Source organism: Phalacrocorax carbo, chromosome 4 (assembly GCF_963921805.1).
Source record: "Phalacrocorax carbo chromosome 4, bPhaCar2.1, whole genome shotgun sequence".
Lineage (NCBI taxonomy): Eukaryota > Metazoa > Chordata > Aves > Suliformes > Phalacrocoracidae > Phalacrocorax > Phalacrocorax carbo.
This window is the reverse complement of record NC_087516.1, coordinates 21,180,962-21,194,742: the sequence shown is the minus strand read 5'-3', so window position 1 is coordinate 21,194,742 and position 13,781 is coordinate 21,180,962. Positions and strand designations below refer to the sequence as shown.

The 13,781-nt window shown below is 35.4% G+C and overlaps 1 protein-coding gene across 3 annotated transcripts in view; it reads right to left on the bottom strand.

The window, feature by feature from the left end:
* Positions 1–653: 653 nt before the first annotated feature.
* Positions 654–13,781, bottom strand: part of TBC1D19 (TBC1 domain family member 19) — a 52,019-nt gene continuing 38,891 nt past the window's right edge. For 2 of the 3 annotated variants that reach the window (XM_064449259.1, XM_064449258.1), the window contains 8 exons: positions 11,292–11,376; positions 8,909–8,953; positions 7,629–7,661; positions 5,236–5,345; positions 3,941–4,032; positions 3,090–3,205; positions 2,041–2,111; positions 654–1,040 (listed from right to left, as the gene is read on the bottom strand). In XM_064449259.1, the coding sequence (XP_064305329.1) occupies positions 966–1,040; positions 2,041–2,111; positions 3,090–3,205; positions 3,941–4,032; positions 5,236–5,345; positions 7,629–7,661; positions 8,909–8,953; positions 11,292–11,376 (627 nt within the window). In that variant the 3' untranslated portion in view covers positions 654–965. The other variant, XM_064449260.1, reaches the window with a different exon arrangement.

The following is a 13,781-nucleotide window of genomic DNA, read 5'->3' as shown; positions in this document are numbered from 1 at the left end:
GTATGACCAGTAACAGATGATGGGCCAGCCTGACAGCATAGTGACAATCTGTCACACATCGATATGAGTTTGGATTCTGAACTGAAGCCTGAGCTGTTGAATCACAGAGGCTGGAAAACTGGCAAAGGCATAGCCCTCACTGCTCTCCCAAAGAGGGTGTGGGGCACGGCGAAAGGACTCTTGGCATCGTTCTCAGGGGAATAGTTTGGCTCATGTAAGGACCGGCTCCAACAAGTTCTGGAGGAAGCTATGCTCAGGCCTTCTCTGCAGGGGAACATATTTTATGACACGGGGCCTTTGATGGGACTCTGCGTGGGAGTTCAGAAGACGCCTGAGATAGCTGTATACCTAACTGAAGATTAATGGGGAATGCGTGACTACATCTCTGTATATGAAAAGAATAAACGGAAGTAGCTAACATGAGAAAGAACATGGAGAAAATTTCTGCGAAGAGAACAAATAAGATAGAGGTATCAGAACTGGTGTATGATCCTATCTTTTTCTTGGAAAATGAGAAAAAATATCTTGCAAGTATCTTTATTTACCCAATTAATGGTATTTGAGCTGATACCTTCTAAGCTGTGAGTGTGAAAAGTAATTTCTTATTAAAAGAGACCTTTTACAACTCTGACATTAACATCACAACACCCAGATCACGAATTACATTTACTTTATTTAATTTAATATCACATGCACTTGAGACACGGATTCATATTGTTTATTTGCACAAATAGTAATTCTTAATGTACAAGTAATAACCACTGCTGTTATGGTGGAATTCAGTAGCATGCACTGCACACACCCGTGCGCAAAATTATTGTTTTCAGTTAGAAAATTTTAAGGTCGTGATTTCTAAATTAATATTATACATACAGCTTAATTTTGGTTTTATGCAGACATTGCATAGTTGATGATTAGCTTCTCAAGAAAGGCTGGAATTGTGGTACCAGTATTGTTGAAGCAGATCAAGTGACAGTAGCAAACAGGAAGATTTGAAGAAGAGGCATAACTTTCAGGGTCGAAAGGTCAGCAAGCACAGCCTAGGATAGAAAACAAAAAGGCTTGTTAAACCTCACATTTGAATGAAATTTCTTTAAAGCAAGTCAAGAAGTCAGAAAAAGCTTCAAATACTACAATACTAACAATAATTAGATTCAGACCTGGCTAGAAACAAATTATGGTGTTTAATGTTAGTGCCTTATTGTATTAGTTTTCATTCTAACACTTCAAAGAAAAAGCATATGTTTACATATATAATAAACCAAGTAACTTTATTTTAGCCTTTAGCCTTACTTCAAATATACATGGCATCATGGGTGAATAAGGGATCTAACATTTCAACTTGCTTCTAAAAATAATTGGGAATTAAGAATCCTTATCCTGTGGCTTGGCTAGTACTTGTGAAGTAAGTCCAATGTAATGACTCAAATAGTCAATGTCTTCTCATGAAGTATGTTCAAAAGGAAAAAGTCATCACAAGCTCTCAAAGTATGAAAAGAAATACATCATCAGATTTTTTTGAAAAAATATGTTTTAACAAATTACTTGAGATAAATAATATTCTTCATCTTAATGACTTAATTTTCTTTATTTCCCACCTGTAAAATGACAGTACTCACAGTGAAATCTCAGATTCAATACTGACAAAAGTAATCTTGTAAAATTTTTGTAACATGAAAAAGCACAGAAGCAACTACATTAAAATGCACTGAGAACAAAGGTACAAACCTCCACGATATTTCAAAAATAATATATCCCACAAACATAGATTATATATTAAAATAGAAAAAAAGATCTCATTGTACTAAATAATTTCAGAACATTGCATTTTTTAGCAAGTATACGCTTCTATTTCTTTTTACTCCAGAAAAGCAGTATTATGTACTGCATGTTCACAGTTTCCTCAGTTTTTTATCTAAGGTAATAATTTAGGCAGAAAGATGTGCACTATGTACCACGTGCCATGTGAAGCTTAAGTTACTCTTATTGGCAAAACATCAGAAACTATTTCAATCTCTTCTAACTGAAACGTATCCTTACTTCAGCTGCAGCCAGTGATGTCACCTCCATCAGGTTGACCGCTCGGAAAGCAAACACAGCAGCTGCCAGGACTGAAAGAAAATGCCCAGTATTTAAGTTGCTGGCCTGTTAATTAGTGTGAGAGTTAATCCTGATGTAAAATACCAATTCTCACTCCCTTAGAGTAGTTACTTTGATTCTGAAGAATAACATACGATGGATGGCTGTGTTTGAGTTTCTTCAGCCATTCTTTAAAATGGGTAGGAGAAACACAACATTCTGTCACAAAAGTCTGAGTGAAAATGCTTGAATTTAAGGTGACTAGCATTTAATTAAAAGGGACAAGGTGATTCACAATTAGTTCATTTCCAAGCCTACAGTTTTAATTTATTCAAATAGCAATATTTGTTATGAATATTATATAACATTAAAAAGTTAATTTATTTTGCACTATCTTATATAATTGTATCTCTCTAGATAGCTGTCTTTCATGCAGAAATACAACCAGAACCTTCTCTCTTCTCTTCTATTCACCTACTTCATATTTAAGATCTGACCCAACTGAAGACATGTCTTCCTTAGAAGCCCCATTTAAAACCTCACATGAAACTTACAACAGAATTTCCTTTATAAAATATAAGTACAAAACTTTCAACATCTCTTAAAAGATGGGGCTTTGAAGGAAGAAATCCATCTCAATCTACGGAATTCTCAGTTGCCTGTAAGTACTGAGGTACTTGCCACAAATGAGTAACATGAATCTTGTCTTTTATGAAAGGTGATAAACTCATTGTTACCACTGAAGCTGAGAAAACATCCTATGTTCTGTTCCCAGAGCACTTAGCATTTCTGGAGTGCTGATATAAAAAAAATTACCTCACATATTTCTGTTAGAGATGCAGTATTTATGCAATTCTAGTTTTCTAAAAGTTACACTCTTCAACAAGTGATCTGCTTTTAACATTCAAAAAGCAACTACTTTCTTCTTGCCACAGAACACATTTAAACTAACATGTATTTGCCTTACATCCACCTGGACTTCACATGTTTTGTAAAAATAATTCTATTACCAGCAAGAATTTCTAGAGAGTTGTATCCCAGGATTCTGTCCCACAGAAGCAAGAGCTGATCTGTAGCCAAATAACCAGAAAATGCCCGTACCATCCATTTAAATGAAATTCGTAGCCTGAAAACAAGTGAAAACCAATATTTATTATATTTGTCTCCCATAACAATCAGACAGATCCTCTATAAATTGAAAATATCTTATTTTTCTTCCACATTTCTCTTCCAGGAAGAATAGCCATTTTCTCTTGCTGCATTAATAATATTTTTCCTTTGCAACAGCCATCAGAAAATCCTTTAGCGCTTCATTTACCGAAGTATGAGTATCAGTAAAATAGTCTGATCAAACAGTCACATTAGAGGGATCCTCAGCTATTATCACCCCCAATGTTTCATCTTTTCCGCTGGTACGCTATTACGATGGATACCAATTATAACATTAAGATTTTCAGGTTCTGTTGCACTTGGTGCCATGACTACACTATAGAATGACAACCTCTTGCTCTCCCCTCCGGTAGCTTCTGCTGTAACTAACATATCTCTGTGTATTTTGCCCCCTAGGAAATACATCACTTAGTTCCATCAGATCTGACATGAATAACTGAAACTTAGCTGAATAATGCAGCATTTCTCACAGAGCAACTGTCCTCTCTTCTTCACAGAGCATACTGAAGAAATGCACAAAGCACATACACGCAGGTTAGACGAAGGACTCCAACTGACTTTCAAGGAAAAACAGCACATCAATTGCACTTTTGAATAATTTCCCGTAGGTTTTAAATTAAAATACTACAGAACAGCATTTTCAAACCAATGAATTTGCACCATTTGTAGCAAGTCAGAAAGAAGTACTTACGGCTGAGCCCCAATTTCTCGAAGGTGATAAAAGAGCTGGGGCAGATGTGTTTGTAGAAGAGTCTCGAACAGCAAACACAACGACACAATGCCCTAATGAAACAAGATCACACCCTGAATACTAACACTCATCCTGTCAAATCTGAGAAAACAGTATCAGCATGTAAGTATGCATGAATTTTTAATTCAAGCACTAAAACACTATTAATGATATAATATATAGCTCACGCAAGCAGGACACAAGCAGCTCTAATGCCTTCAGTCACTAAAGCCTTGCTCCTAAGATTCTGCGTATGTATTAGCAACATAATGTATTTTGATAGTCCCTTTTAGCTCTAAGTTACTTATGGTATTTATATGTCAGAGTCTAAGTACTTAGTGTGTTATTATGATATGACCTACTTGAAATATTTCCACTTTGATGCTACAGAACTCAGATACATTAGATATACACTAAAAAATAGAGGATGTGAGAAAGAACGTATCTCTGATAACTAAAAAGAAACAGCAATGAGGGTAATTACAAGCAGTAAAACGTAAACATAGTTTTAAATTTCTTTTTTAAATTACCATGAAAATTAAAAGATTCCTGCCTAACCAACTTCCCTGCTATTAATACCAAAAGCACAATGCACAGCCTTGAAATGGTATATCAAGGAAAGGATTTTCTTTTAACCAGGAAATGTTTTCAAAAAGTAATGTAACTATTCAGCACCTTGTGAAGGAACAAACAAAATTTACGATGTTTTATTCTTCAAAAATAGAAGACAAGCAAATTTCTACAATTGTCTTACATTCAAGACAGCTGGTCTTGGTCATAAACACAAACAAGTTATTTAAAATTCATCTAGTAGTGCTAAAAAGCATGTGCTGTTACACAAAGATACTTGAGTTAAAGAAACAGACATTAACTTGGTATCACTGAAAAAATACCTGTATATATATGACTACATTTTAGTTCCTCTGCCCCAGAAAACACTGAAGTGTGTGCACTTACATGTTATTGATTAAAATAAAAGCAAGTATGCATTTATGTGACTTCTTGAACTGAGAAATCTATTACATAACAGACTTGACTCTCAGAAAAAACCCTCCTCATATAATGACAACAGTACTATTTTAAAGTACACGATATTTTATAGAAAACAAAAATATCCAAACCAGAGTTACCTAATATTCTTTCCAAGCTTGCCTGAAGTGTATATATATCTATATTTTTCCATCACGCGCTGTATATTATTGTTCCATAGCAAACAGAATATCAAGTGAGTGGGTTTTAATTCCTAATGAACTTACAGAGGGATGAGAAGAGATGGAATGGAGTCTGAAGAAAAAACGCACATACATCTCACGGAATATCTGATACAATTTGGAAGGTTCATGGTACAGAAAACAAAGTGGAGCAACTGAAAGGATAAAAGAATTATAATTGACTCAACGCTGTAAACTGCTGAAAGAGTTCAATGATTAAGTGCATGAAGTATGGGGAAAAAACAAGTAATTTATAGTAGTACAATTTACAAAAACAATGCTAAACCAATTATTTAGAAAGAGATATTTTATAATAGAGTCTATTATTTGACATAAAAAGTTAAGAAAGGGAATATAATACATTCTAGGTAATAGTTCCATATATTTCAAGAACCTAAACTAATTAGAACCTGCTTACTACAGTGCTGGCTTCCTAAACATAAGAAATACACTTTAAGGATAGGTTCTCTGGGGTGTAGGGCAACGATATATTGACCAGTGCAAGTTTTTGATTCAACCATCTATAACTTCCAACGTGCTCTTGGGCTAGCGACCATCTCTGAACTGGTTCCCATTTGTAAGACTGGAATAAGTCCATTGCTTGAAGATGGCTGTTGTGAAAATGAAAATATAAAAAAGATAGCTTTTGGCTGCCACAATAACATCACATAAGTATGACCAATTGATAAAGACCTGTTTATTTCTTATAAGATCTGAAAAAACATGGACGTTTGGTACTTTAAGCCTTTTAATACACCCGATTCAAAATAACAGTTGGCTACATTTGTACAGCAGCGGTTCTCAAACTTTTTCAATCAGTCCCTTTTTAATTTTTGTAAAAGTCTAGCATATAGACAAATCTATTTTGTGTGTATGTTGTGCAAACATAGTTCCCCCAATTTCTACTCCATTCAGTCAATGCATGTTTCACAGACAGTTGTTCTGTATACATTCCTGCGAACAGGCTTTTCATCTGCCCACTCACCACATCTACTGCTTCGTTTTACAGGTGCGTTCATTCTGGATGACAGCTTACATTTTAACACACCCATAGACTATGCCTACATTCACCTTCCCTTCCAGTTTTATTTACACAAAGATGGGGATATGGATACACTTGTCTGCATATGTACGCTCATAAATATAGGTACATTTTTAAATATATATATATGCATATATATATACAGTAGGGAAATATGTTCACAGAAATGTGTATTTACATAGTGGTAAGAAAAGCAGAGGGTGTTACTAGTGCATGTGTTTTTAAGGATTGAAGATGGAGGTGGAAGAGTTGGCAGTGTGCATATGTACACAGAGGCCAGGAGGATAACAGGACAGTGCCTGACGGTTGGCACCGTACGAGTGTATGCATGCGAACATGCAAAAGCGTACAGCATTTACGTAAGGACCCAGATGCCTCCTCCGAGAGCAGCACAGCATGAAATACACAGCGTGCTCTGCTTGGTCCCAGCTACCTTACCCACAGCCTGGAGTTACACTAGTGCTTCTGCTGCCTTGCTTTTCAGCCTCCCTCCTTGTCACAACCAGCACATTCTGAGCCCTTGCAAAGAGAGAGGACAGGAGGGAGGGAAGAAGCTCACACCCAGTTTGAGAGACGCTGTTCTGAAGGGCAAAGTCAAATACATTTTGAAAAGTGGCTTCACACAGAAAAAGCGAAAGCCTCCTAAGTGAGTACCAAAGGAAGAGTTGGTAACTAAGCTGTTCATTATTTCAAGGACTTACAATCCCTATGCAGGTTCGAAATTGCATTTCATATTTAAATCGCCCAATTTTAATTCTCATGTGATCATTAAACTTTCTTATTAGCAAAACATAGCATTTTAAGTATAATCTTAAAATCTGCTTGTCCTGTGATGCCACAAACAACTTTGATAAATCAAAGGAAAACTGGGAAGCTGTAACAAACACCTCACGTCGTTGGAGTCTCTCTGCACTAGCTGCCTTGTTACATCTGAGACCTGAGGAGATTTTTTTTCTGCTCTTTTCCTAGAAATCTTGTTGACATTTGAGCTTTCCTCTGTGCAGTAAAGTAGCAAGTATTCTATCGTTTAATGCTCCTTTAATGCTTGTTCTAGGCAAATGAATACAGCAACAGGCCTTTCACATAATTCATGTGTTAAGAACTCTTTTCACAGTAACTTGGTCTATCCTGAAGTGAAACACAAGAAAAGAGCACTCTGTCAACAAACTTTATCCCTGTATTCATATACATTAAGATGTATAGCTCAGCTATTAGCTCTCAAAGAAGAAACTCCCACACCATAGCGAGCTGCAACGCAAGTAAATGAAAACAGCCTGGAATTTTAAAAAACAGAATATACACATTTAATAGTTGCAGAAAAGTACATATAGCTTTAAACTGCAATATGATAAAAAGCAATCCTGAGGTTTTAATTGTTTCTGAGAGTCACACTTACCATACATAGAAAAGCCGTGAAAAGGAATTACACCTACAAAACAAAAATATTTCTTTTTTTAAAATCTTTTCTATCTCTTTTTATCCATGTGAAAAAAAAGTATTTTCCCCCCAAGTTTCTAAATTGTATTCTGCATACCATAGAAATAAAATATTTCTTTTTTATAGCACCTGTAGTCTTACATCTCAATCTTGTAAATATTTACGTACAGGAATTGTATCACTTACTTCAGTACAACCACCTACGTGCTTAAACACATGGTATAGTTCCTAGAAAGCCAAGTAGAGCTCTGTTTCCATGAAGTTACGTATAAGCTTTGCTGAAATCAGAACCTAATTTCAGATAAATGACAACCCATAGATGTCATGCACTGACAAAGAGGGAGCAGGAAAAAGCAAGCCAAGACCTCTGCTAACTCATGTAGTATTCAGACAAAACATTTAGAGGATTTCGCCGTTGTATCAGGACAGTTCTTGCCTCCTTTCCAGCTGATCTTCGCTCTCATTCATTTTCACATAGGACCAGTCAGAGGGAGCTGCTTTGGCAAAAGGTCATAAGGACAATGCTTTATGGCTACAAAGCTGAAAAGAACTGTGGAGGCAACAATGGAAGAAGGGGGAACAAAAGTATGTGCTACAACTGACACTACTGGAACACAGAAGACGTAAAAGACAAGGCCAGAGACACAGATTTAAGACTGGTGACATAAGGCCTTGAAAACAAGAGCCAAGAGCTTGAACTTAAAATACAAATGCAGCACAAAAACAGGGAATGGATTCAACAGACAGGGATTGAAATAGTCAAAGTAAGATCTGAAGAAAATAATTTTAGTAACTGATGTAACAAAACCAGCAGCGATGATATTAACATAAAATTAGATAGATTAAGTCTGAATTTTTTAAATTCACACAAATTTTGAAAGGAAAAGACTTTAAAGCATGGTTTGTTCAGTACTGAAAAGCTGGGGGTCAGACAGTTTCAGCATGTATCATTCAGATCCTCTAAGTGGTGATACAAGACTGGAATACAAGCTGCTGCACCAGAAGTTGTTTTCCTTCTCCTTCCTACACACACAGACAGACTCCGTATGTGACTACTAACACCAGGCTGAACATGGTTTTGGAATAGCTTCAGTCCAGCTTACTCCTTTAAATTAATGAATCTCACAGAACAACAGTGAAACATAATTTTCAATAGAAAAAGAAGTTATCATGTATTTGAGAAAAAAATCCTGTATCTTTCCAATCTACCACTAGAGGAGGCAGTAGTATAATTCTTACCATTTGGAGGATAGAAAACAGCATACTCTTCTATTCCAAGTTTTCCTGTGAATCATCAAACCACAATTAAAATGTGATTAAACTGTTAAAAGGTGTACAGACTGAAATTAAATGGTAGATTCTAAATCACAAATGTAAAAATCGCAACTAGTTACATTATTGACCATTTGATATTGTCTAAAACAAGCAAACAATGCAATAGGGCAGGTACAGCGTCAAATCTAAAACTAACATGCGGCACCAATAAGGGAGGATGACAAACAGCAAAAAAGAGGAGGATAATTTCAGCAATGCAAATGCTGAAAGACATTTTATTTGGGTGTGTCATAGGACCTCTAAAGGATTTCCTGGAGACCTTGAAGACAGTGAAGCTCTAAGAGGGGATAAGGTTAAGGGTGTAAGTCTGCCGTGCTGTGGCAGAGTGACCTAGGGAGAGGAAAGGCTTTTAAAAAGGTGTAGGAACAGATGAAAAATACTCAAGGCTTCATTAAGCCTGCAACAGAGAGAAAGATGGATGGTATATTTTTGATATAACAAAAAAAAAATTAAGTAATCTGTTGGATACAAAAGATTACTTAAGTCAAGACAATCACTGATAGTATAGACTGACCATGTAACTTTTTTCCTGCCTTGCAAAATGAACATGTTATTAGTTGACCATATTTTAACTATAGAACCTAATAATTTAAAATCCACTATTTAAAAATTAACAATTTATTTAGAAATATAAAAGTGTTTTAAGCATAATTACAACTAATTAAAAGCTGTAATTAGTTTTAAAATGAGAAAATTCAAATTCAACTAGAAAGTGTATTTACTTAAATGAAAATTTATAGAATATTCAGAGAACTTTTAGGTCCTCTGTATATTTAGTTCACTTTACACAGAAGAATTTAGCACGGGGAACTTTTGTCAGGGTAAATGGAATCCCGACTTGGCTCTTTTCCTGTAGCAAGAATTGACTAAATTAAATTCTAAATTAACATGCAAAGCTCTTGTCTACTACCCCAGGAAAATAAAATGCAATATTTTCCAATTACAGAAATGAGTTGTTTTGTTAAATTAAAAGATACTTTTTACTTTTCCTTTCAATAGTTTGCTTGCTGTGCAGCAGAGAGTTGTGATCTGGAAGGAGAGTATTTTTAGCATAAAGCACATCTCTTGGAAAATTAGCCAAAAATAGGACCTACAAGCCCTTCAGATTTACACTGCACAGGTTCAGCAGAGATTTAGATTTCAGCAATTTCACCCCCCAGATTTGTCTAAGAACAAGCAGAATGTTCCACAGAGCTGTGTTTCCGGGCTGCCATGGCTCTGTGCCTGAAGTGAGACCAGGGATCCCACTGCTGTTCTGCTCTCAGGTGAGTCTTTTGCTTGTTTTAAGTAGGTAAAGAAAACTCCCTAATTCAGTTAGAGAGAGAGAGAAAAGACCTACAAAGTAATAAAGGAGGAAGAAAAAAATTCAAAACCAAACACTGCCTCGAGCGACATAAGAAGAAGCAAGAGGAAAACTGTCAGCAGAGGTCCTGTTCAAAAAATGTACTTGGTACGGGGATCACATTTGGCTAAATACACTGGCACGAGGGACCAAGGAAGGAAATGGGAAAGGTACGTGGAAAAAAAAGTGATTGGATGGCTGTATGATTCAAGAAGACAATATTAGGAACCTCTGGGTAAAGCCAAGGCAGGTGGGGATCTAAGAAGCAAGGAAACAGAGCCCAGAGATATGGCATCAGAAGTTGGCAGAGGAGGCAAGTGGACTAACGCATAAATTTAAGGTTGTTAAGAAAAATAAAGACTCACATGAGAACTTAAGCCAAAGAACATCCAAAAGTAAGCTAACACTCTGGAAGGTGCCATGATTTGAAAAAAAACCAGTATAAGCCTGCTTCGTAGAGCTCTGCTCTTCCAGACCTTCAAACAGAGCCCAGAGTTCTTCAGCAGCACGTTCTGGTCCTGTCTAAAAGTATCTGCAAAACTCACTGCTTTGGGCAGATAACATCTAACCACCACTTCCAGTTGCTAAATTTACTGAAGCTGTAGAGGGCAACATTGCGTATTTAAAGTTCTGACTCTGGTGAAGATAAATGTTGTCAAGATTTTATCATGTTGTCATAGCTGTGTGTTTAATTTATTTTGGTAAAACACTGGAGAATTACAGACAGAAAACTACAGCAAAAGAACAACATTGCAATCTGGCCTTCATGTGATCAGCTTCTAAACTGTCATAACAGAATCTGTGCTGAAGTCAACTGGATACATGAGGTTTTTATTACCATTCCTTTAATTGTAGGTGTAACGAGCGTAAAGAAAATTTACATACTGTATTACTATAGCAGTCAACAAAATTCTACACAATCTTTTATAAAACAATTCCTTTTACCTCGTATATATGATTTGGGTGGGGTGGCACTACTATAAGTGAAGTGCTCCAATACAGATGTATCTCGGGAAAAACAGAGTAATACCTGTGCAAGACAGCATATGAAAATCAGCTGACTTACTGGATCAACAAAGCAACGTCAGACAGATTTAAGGACCTGCCTTAGTTAGCACCTATTAGATGCTACTGAAGAGAACTAATATGGTTGAAAGCTCTTGACTGACTTAATTTACTTTCCTGTTCAAATTTCCGGGCTCACTTTGAACTTGCTATGATTTTACCTTCACGTTCATTTGTTGTCAGTAAAACATCCCTATTCTCCAACCCTCCTCTTTGCCTCTTGGCATGGGTTTATCCGCTTCTGTCACGCTGCTAGGGCAGGTAACTGTCTGCTTTTGATATCTATTAGGTTATTTTTCTAGTCAGTTGCTATGACCTGGGGAAGTCCTAGTAAGTGAGTAGGCAAATGAAACATTCACATTTTCACATGTGTGCGGTTCCAGAAGACTGATCCTTACATTCGCTTTCATTCCCAGGAGCTTTACAGATGCTGGCATGATATTCAGTTCTTTCAAAAAGCACATATTATAATGTTCACCTCATATCCGTAAGTTCTGAAATGCACATTGTATTTGGTAAAATATATTTGTACTTTGTATTGTTTACATGAATGAAATATCTAGTATTCACAGCAATTGAGTATAAAATTAAATACTAAAAGCATTCCTAGAAAAAAATAACAATTAAGAATCCCATCCTATATGCAGTTGTAAAAAAAAAATAATTGAATAATTAGTACTGTACTTGAAAATTTTCATGTTTTCATGCAATGAAGGACTGCACTTTCAAGAACGTACACAAGAGGGCAGAAGTAAGACAGACTTCAACTTCCTGCTGACTTTAAACGTTAAACTCTCTCTGCTCTTGTAGGTTTTTAAGAGTTAGTTTGTTTTAACTGTAGCCAAGGTGTAAAAGGTGGAAATGTTTCGCTACATAAGTTACTGTGAATACAAATGATTGGATTTTTCCTTCAACTAATTATTGCAAACATTTTCCAGACACCAGCATTTGTCAAAAGGAAACATGCAAAACTGAAACATTGTGACATCTGAATATCATTGCTTTTTTTTTTATTTTTTTAATGGAAAGTGGGTCATATTTTGAAACTTCTTCCTCTTTTGAACCACAAAACTATTTCTCAGATACAAACACCTTTTAAAAAATAGTTTCTTTATCTTGAACAGTTTAAGCTAAATATTATTTTTGTGCAATACATGGATAACTTTCTTCTAGAAAAAGAGTCTGAGGAATACTACAAAGTACCAAACAAAACTAGAGCAGCTAATAATTACAAGTTTGACATATTCTTTGCCTCAAAGCCTTTCAGTAAAACCAGACACTTTATTTTTCGAAGATTTTTGGTGACTCTCCTTCAAATTACTAAGGACAGTTAGTCCTTTTTATGATTTTCATTCTGTGATTATTCTTTTAGTTAATAGAGATATATAAAAAATTAGATATTCAACAGTGCTATATATTAAGAATGATGAACAAAAGCTATTTCTGATGGTCTTAAAACAAAAGATTATACTGTATAATAGTGCATAGTCCTTCATAGATTCTAATCCTGTGTCCGCTGGAACTGTCAGTTAATGACTACTTAATATGCCTTACTAGTCTATACTAGAATGAAGCAGAAATACGAATGAAATTATCTCTTCATCATGGGATGTGAAAATGTTGTAATAATGAAGATCATCTTTGACCCTTAAATCAATAAAAACTACATGCAAATATTTAGTGAATAAATATCAATGTTTGAGTTGTCATTATGTAGCCACTTTTCAAATTTTATTTCAGAAACAAATTCAGATACAGATCTTAATAATGGAACTATTTTAAATAAAAAAGGCTATAATTTCACAAGGTTACAATTTTAAGTATTAATGTTTAAATGCTTATTATGCTAAAATATAACATGTAGACACGATTGAATAGTATGTTAATATAGTAAAGCATATTTCTATACCTGTATGGACTAAGCAGCATTAAGGACAATTTCTTGCTTAGTTAAATTACTAGCAGTTTTACATATTACCATCAAAGAAGAAATCATTTAGTTTCACCTAGCTTCAAAACAACAAAAAAAAAAAAATCAAACAAATCTAACCTAACAGATGTGACTAATGAAATTGAAGGCACTGTGGAAATGGTAAGTTTGCTGCATGACATTTATGTTGACACTGCAATCAACTGTGCATTAGGAAATTCATAAATGTAATGTCCCTCTATTTAAAGGCATCCAACAGGCAGCAGCGAAGATAATTCTTTATAAATTAGCTGGATTTCCCATTGCTAGAAGCAGCTTTGGAATGGGAGCAATCCTAAAAGAACCATACATATCACTACCTTATTCAGAATCAATGTCTTCAATTTAAAAATACATCAATACAATATATTTTCTGTTTATTGCTGTAGGTCACTGTAAAT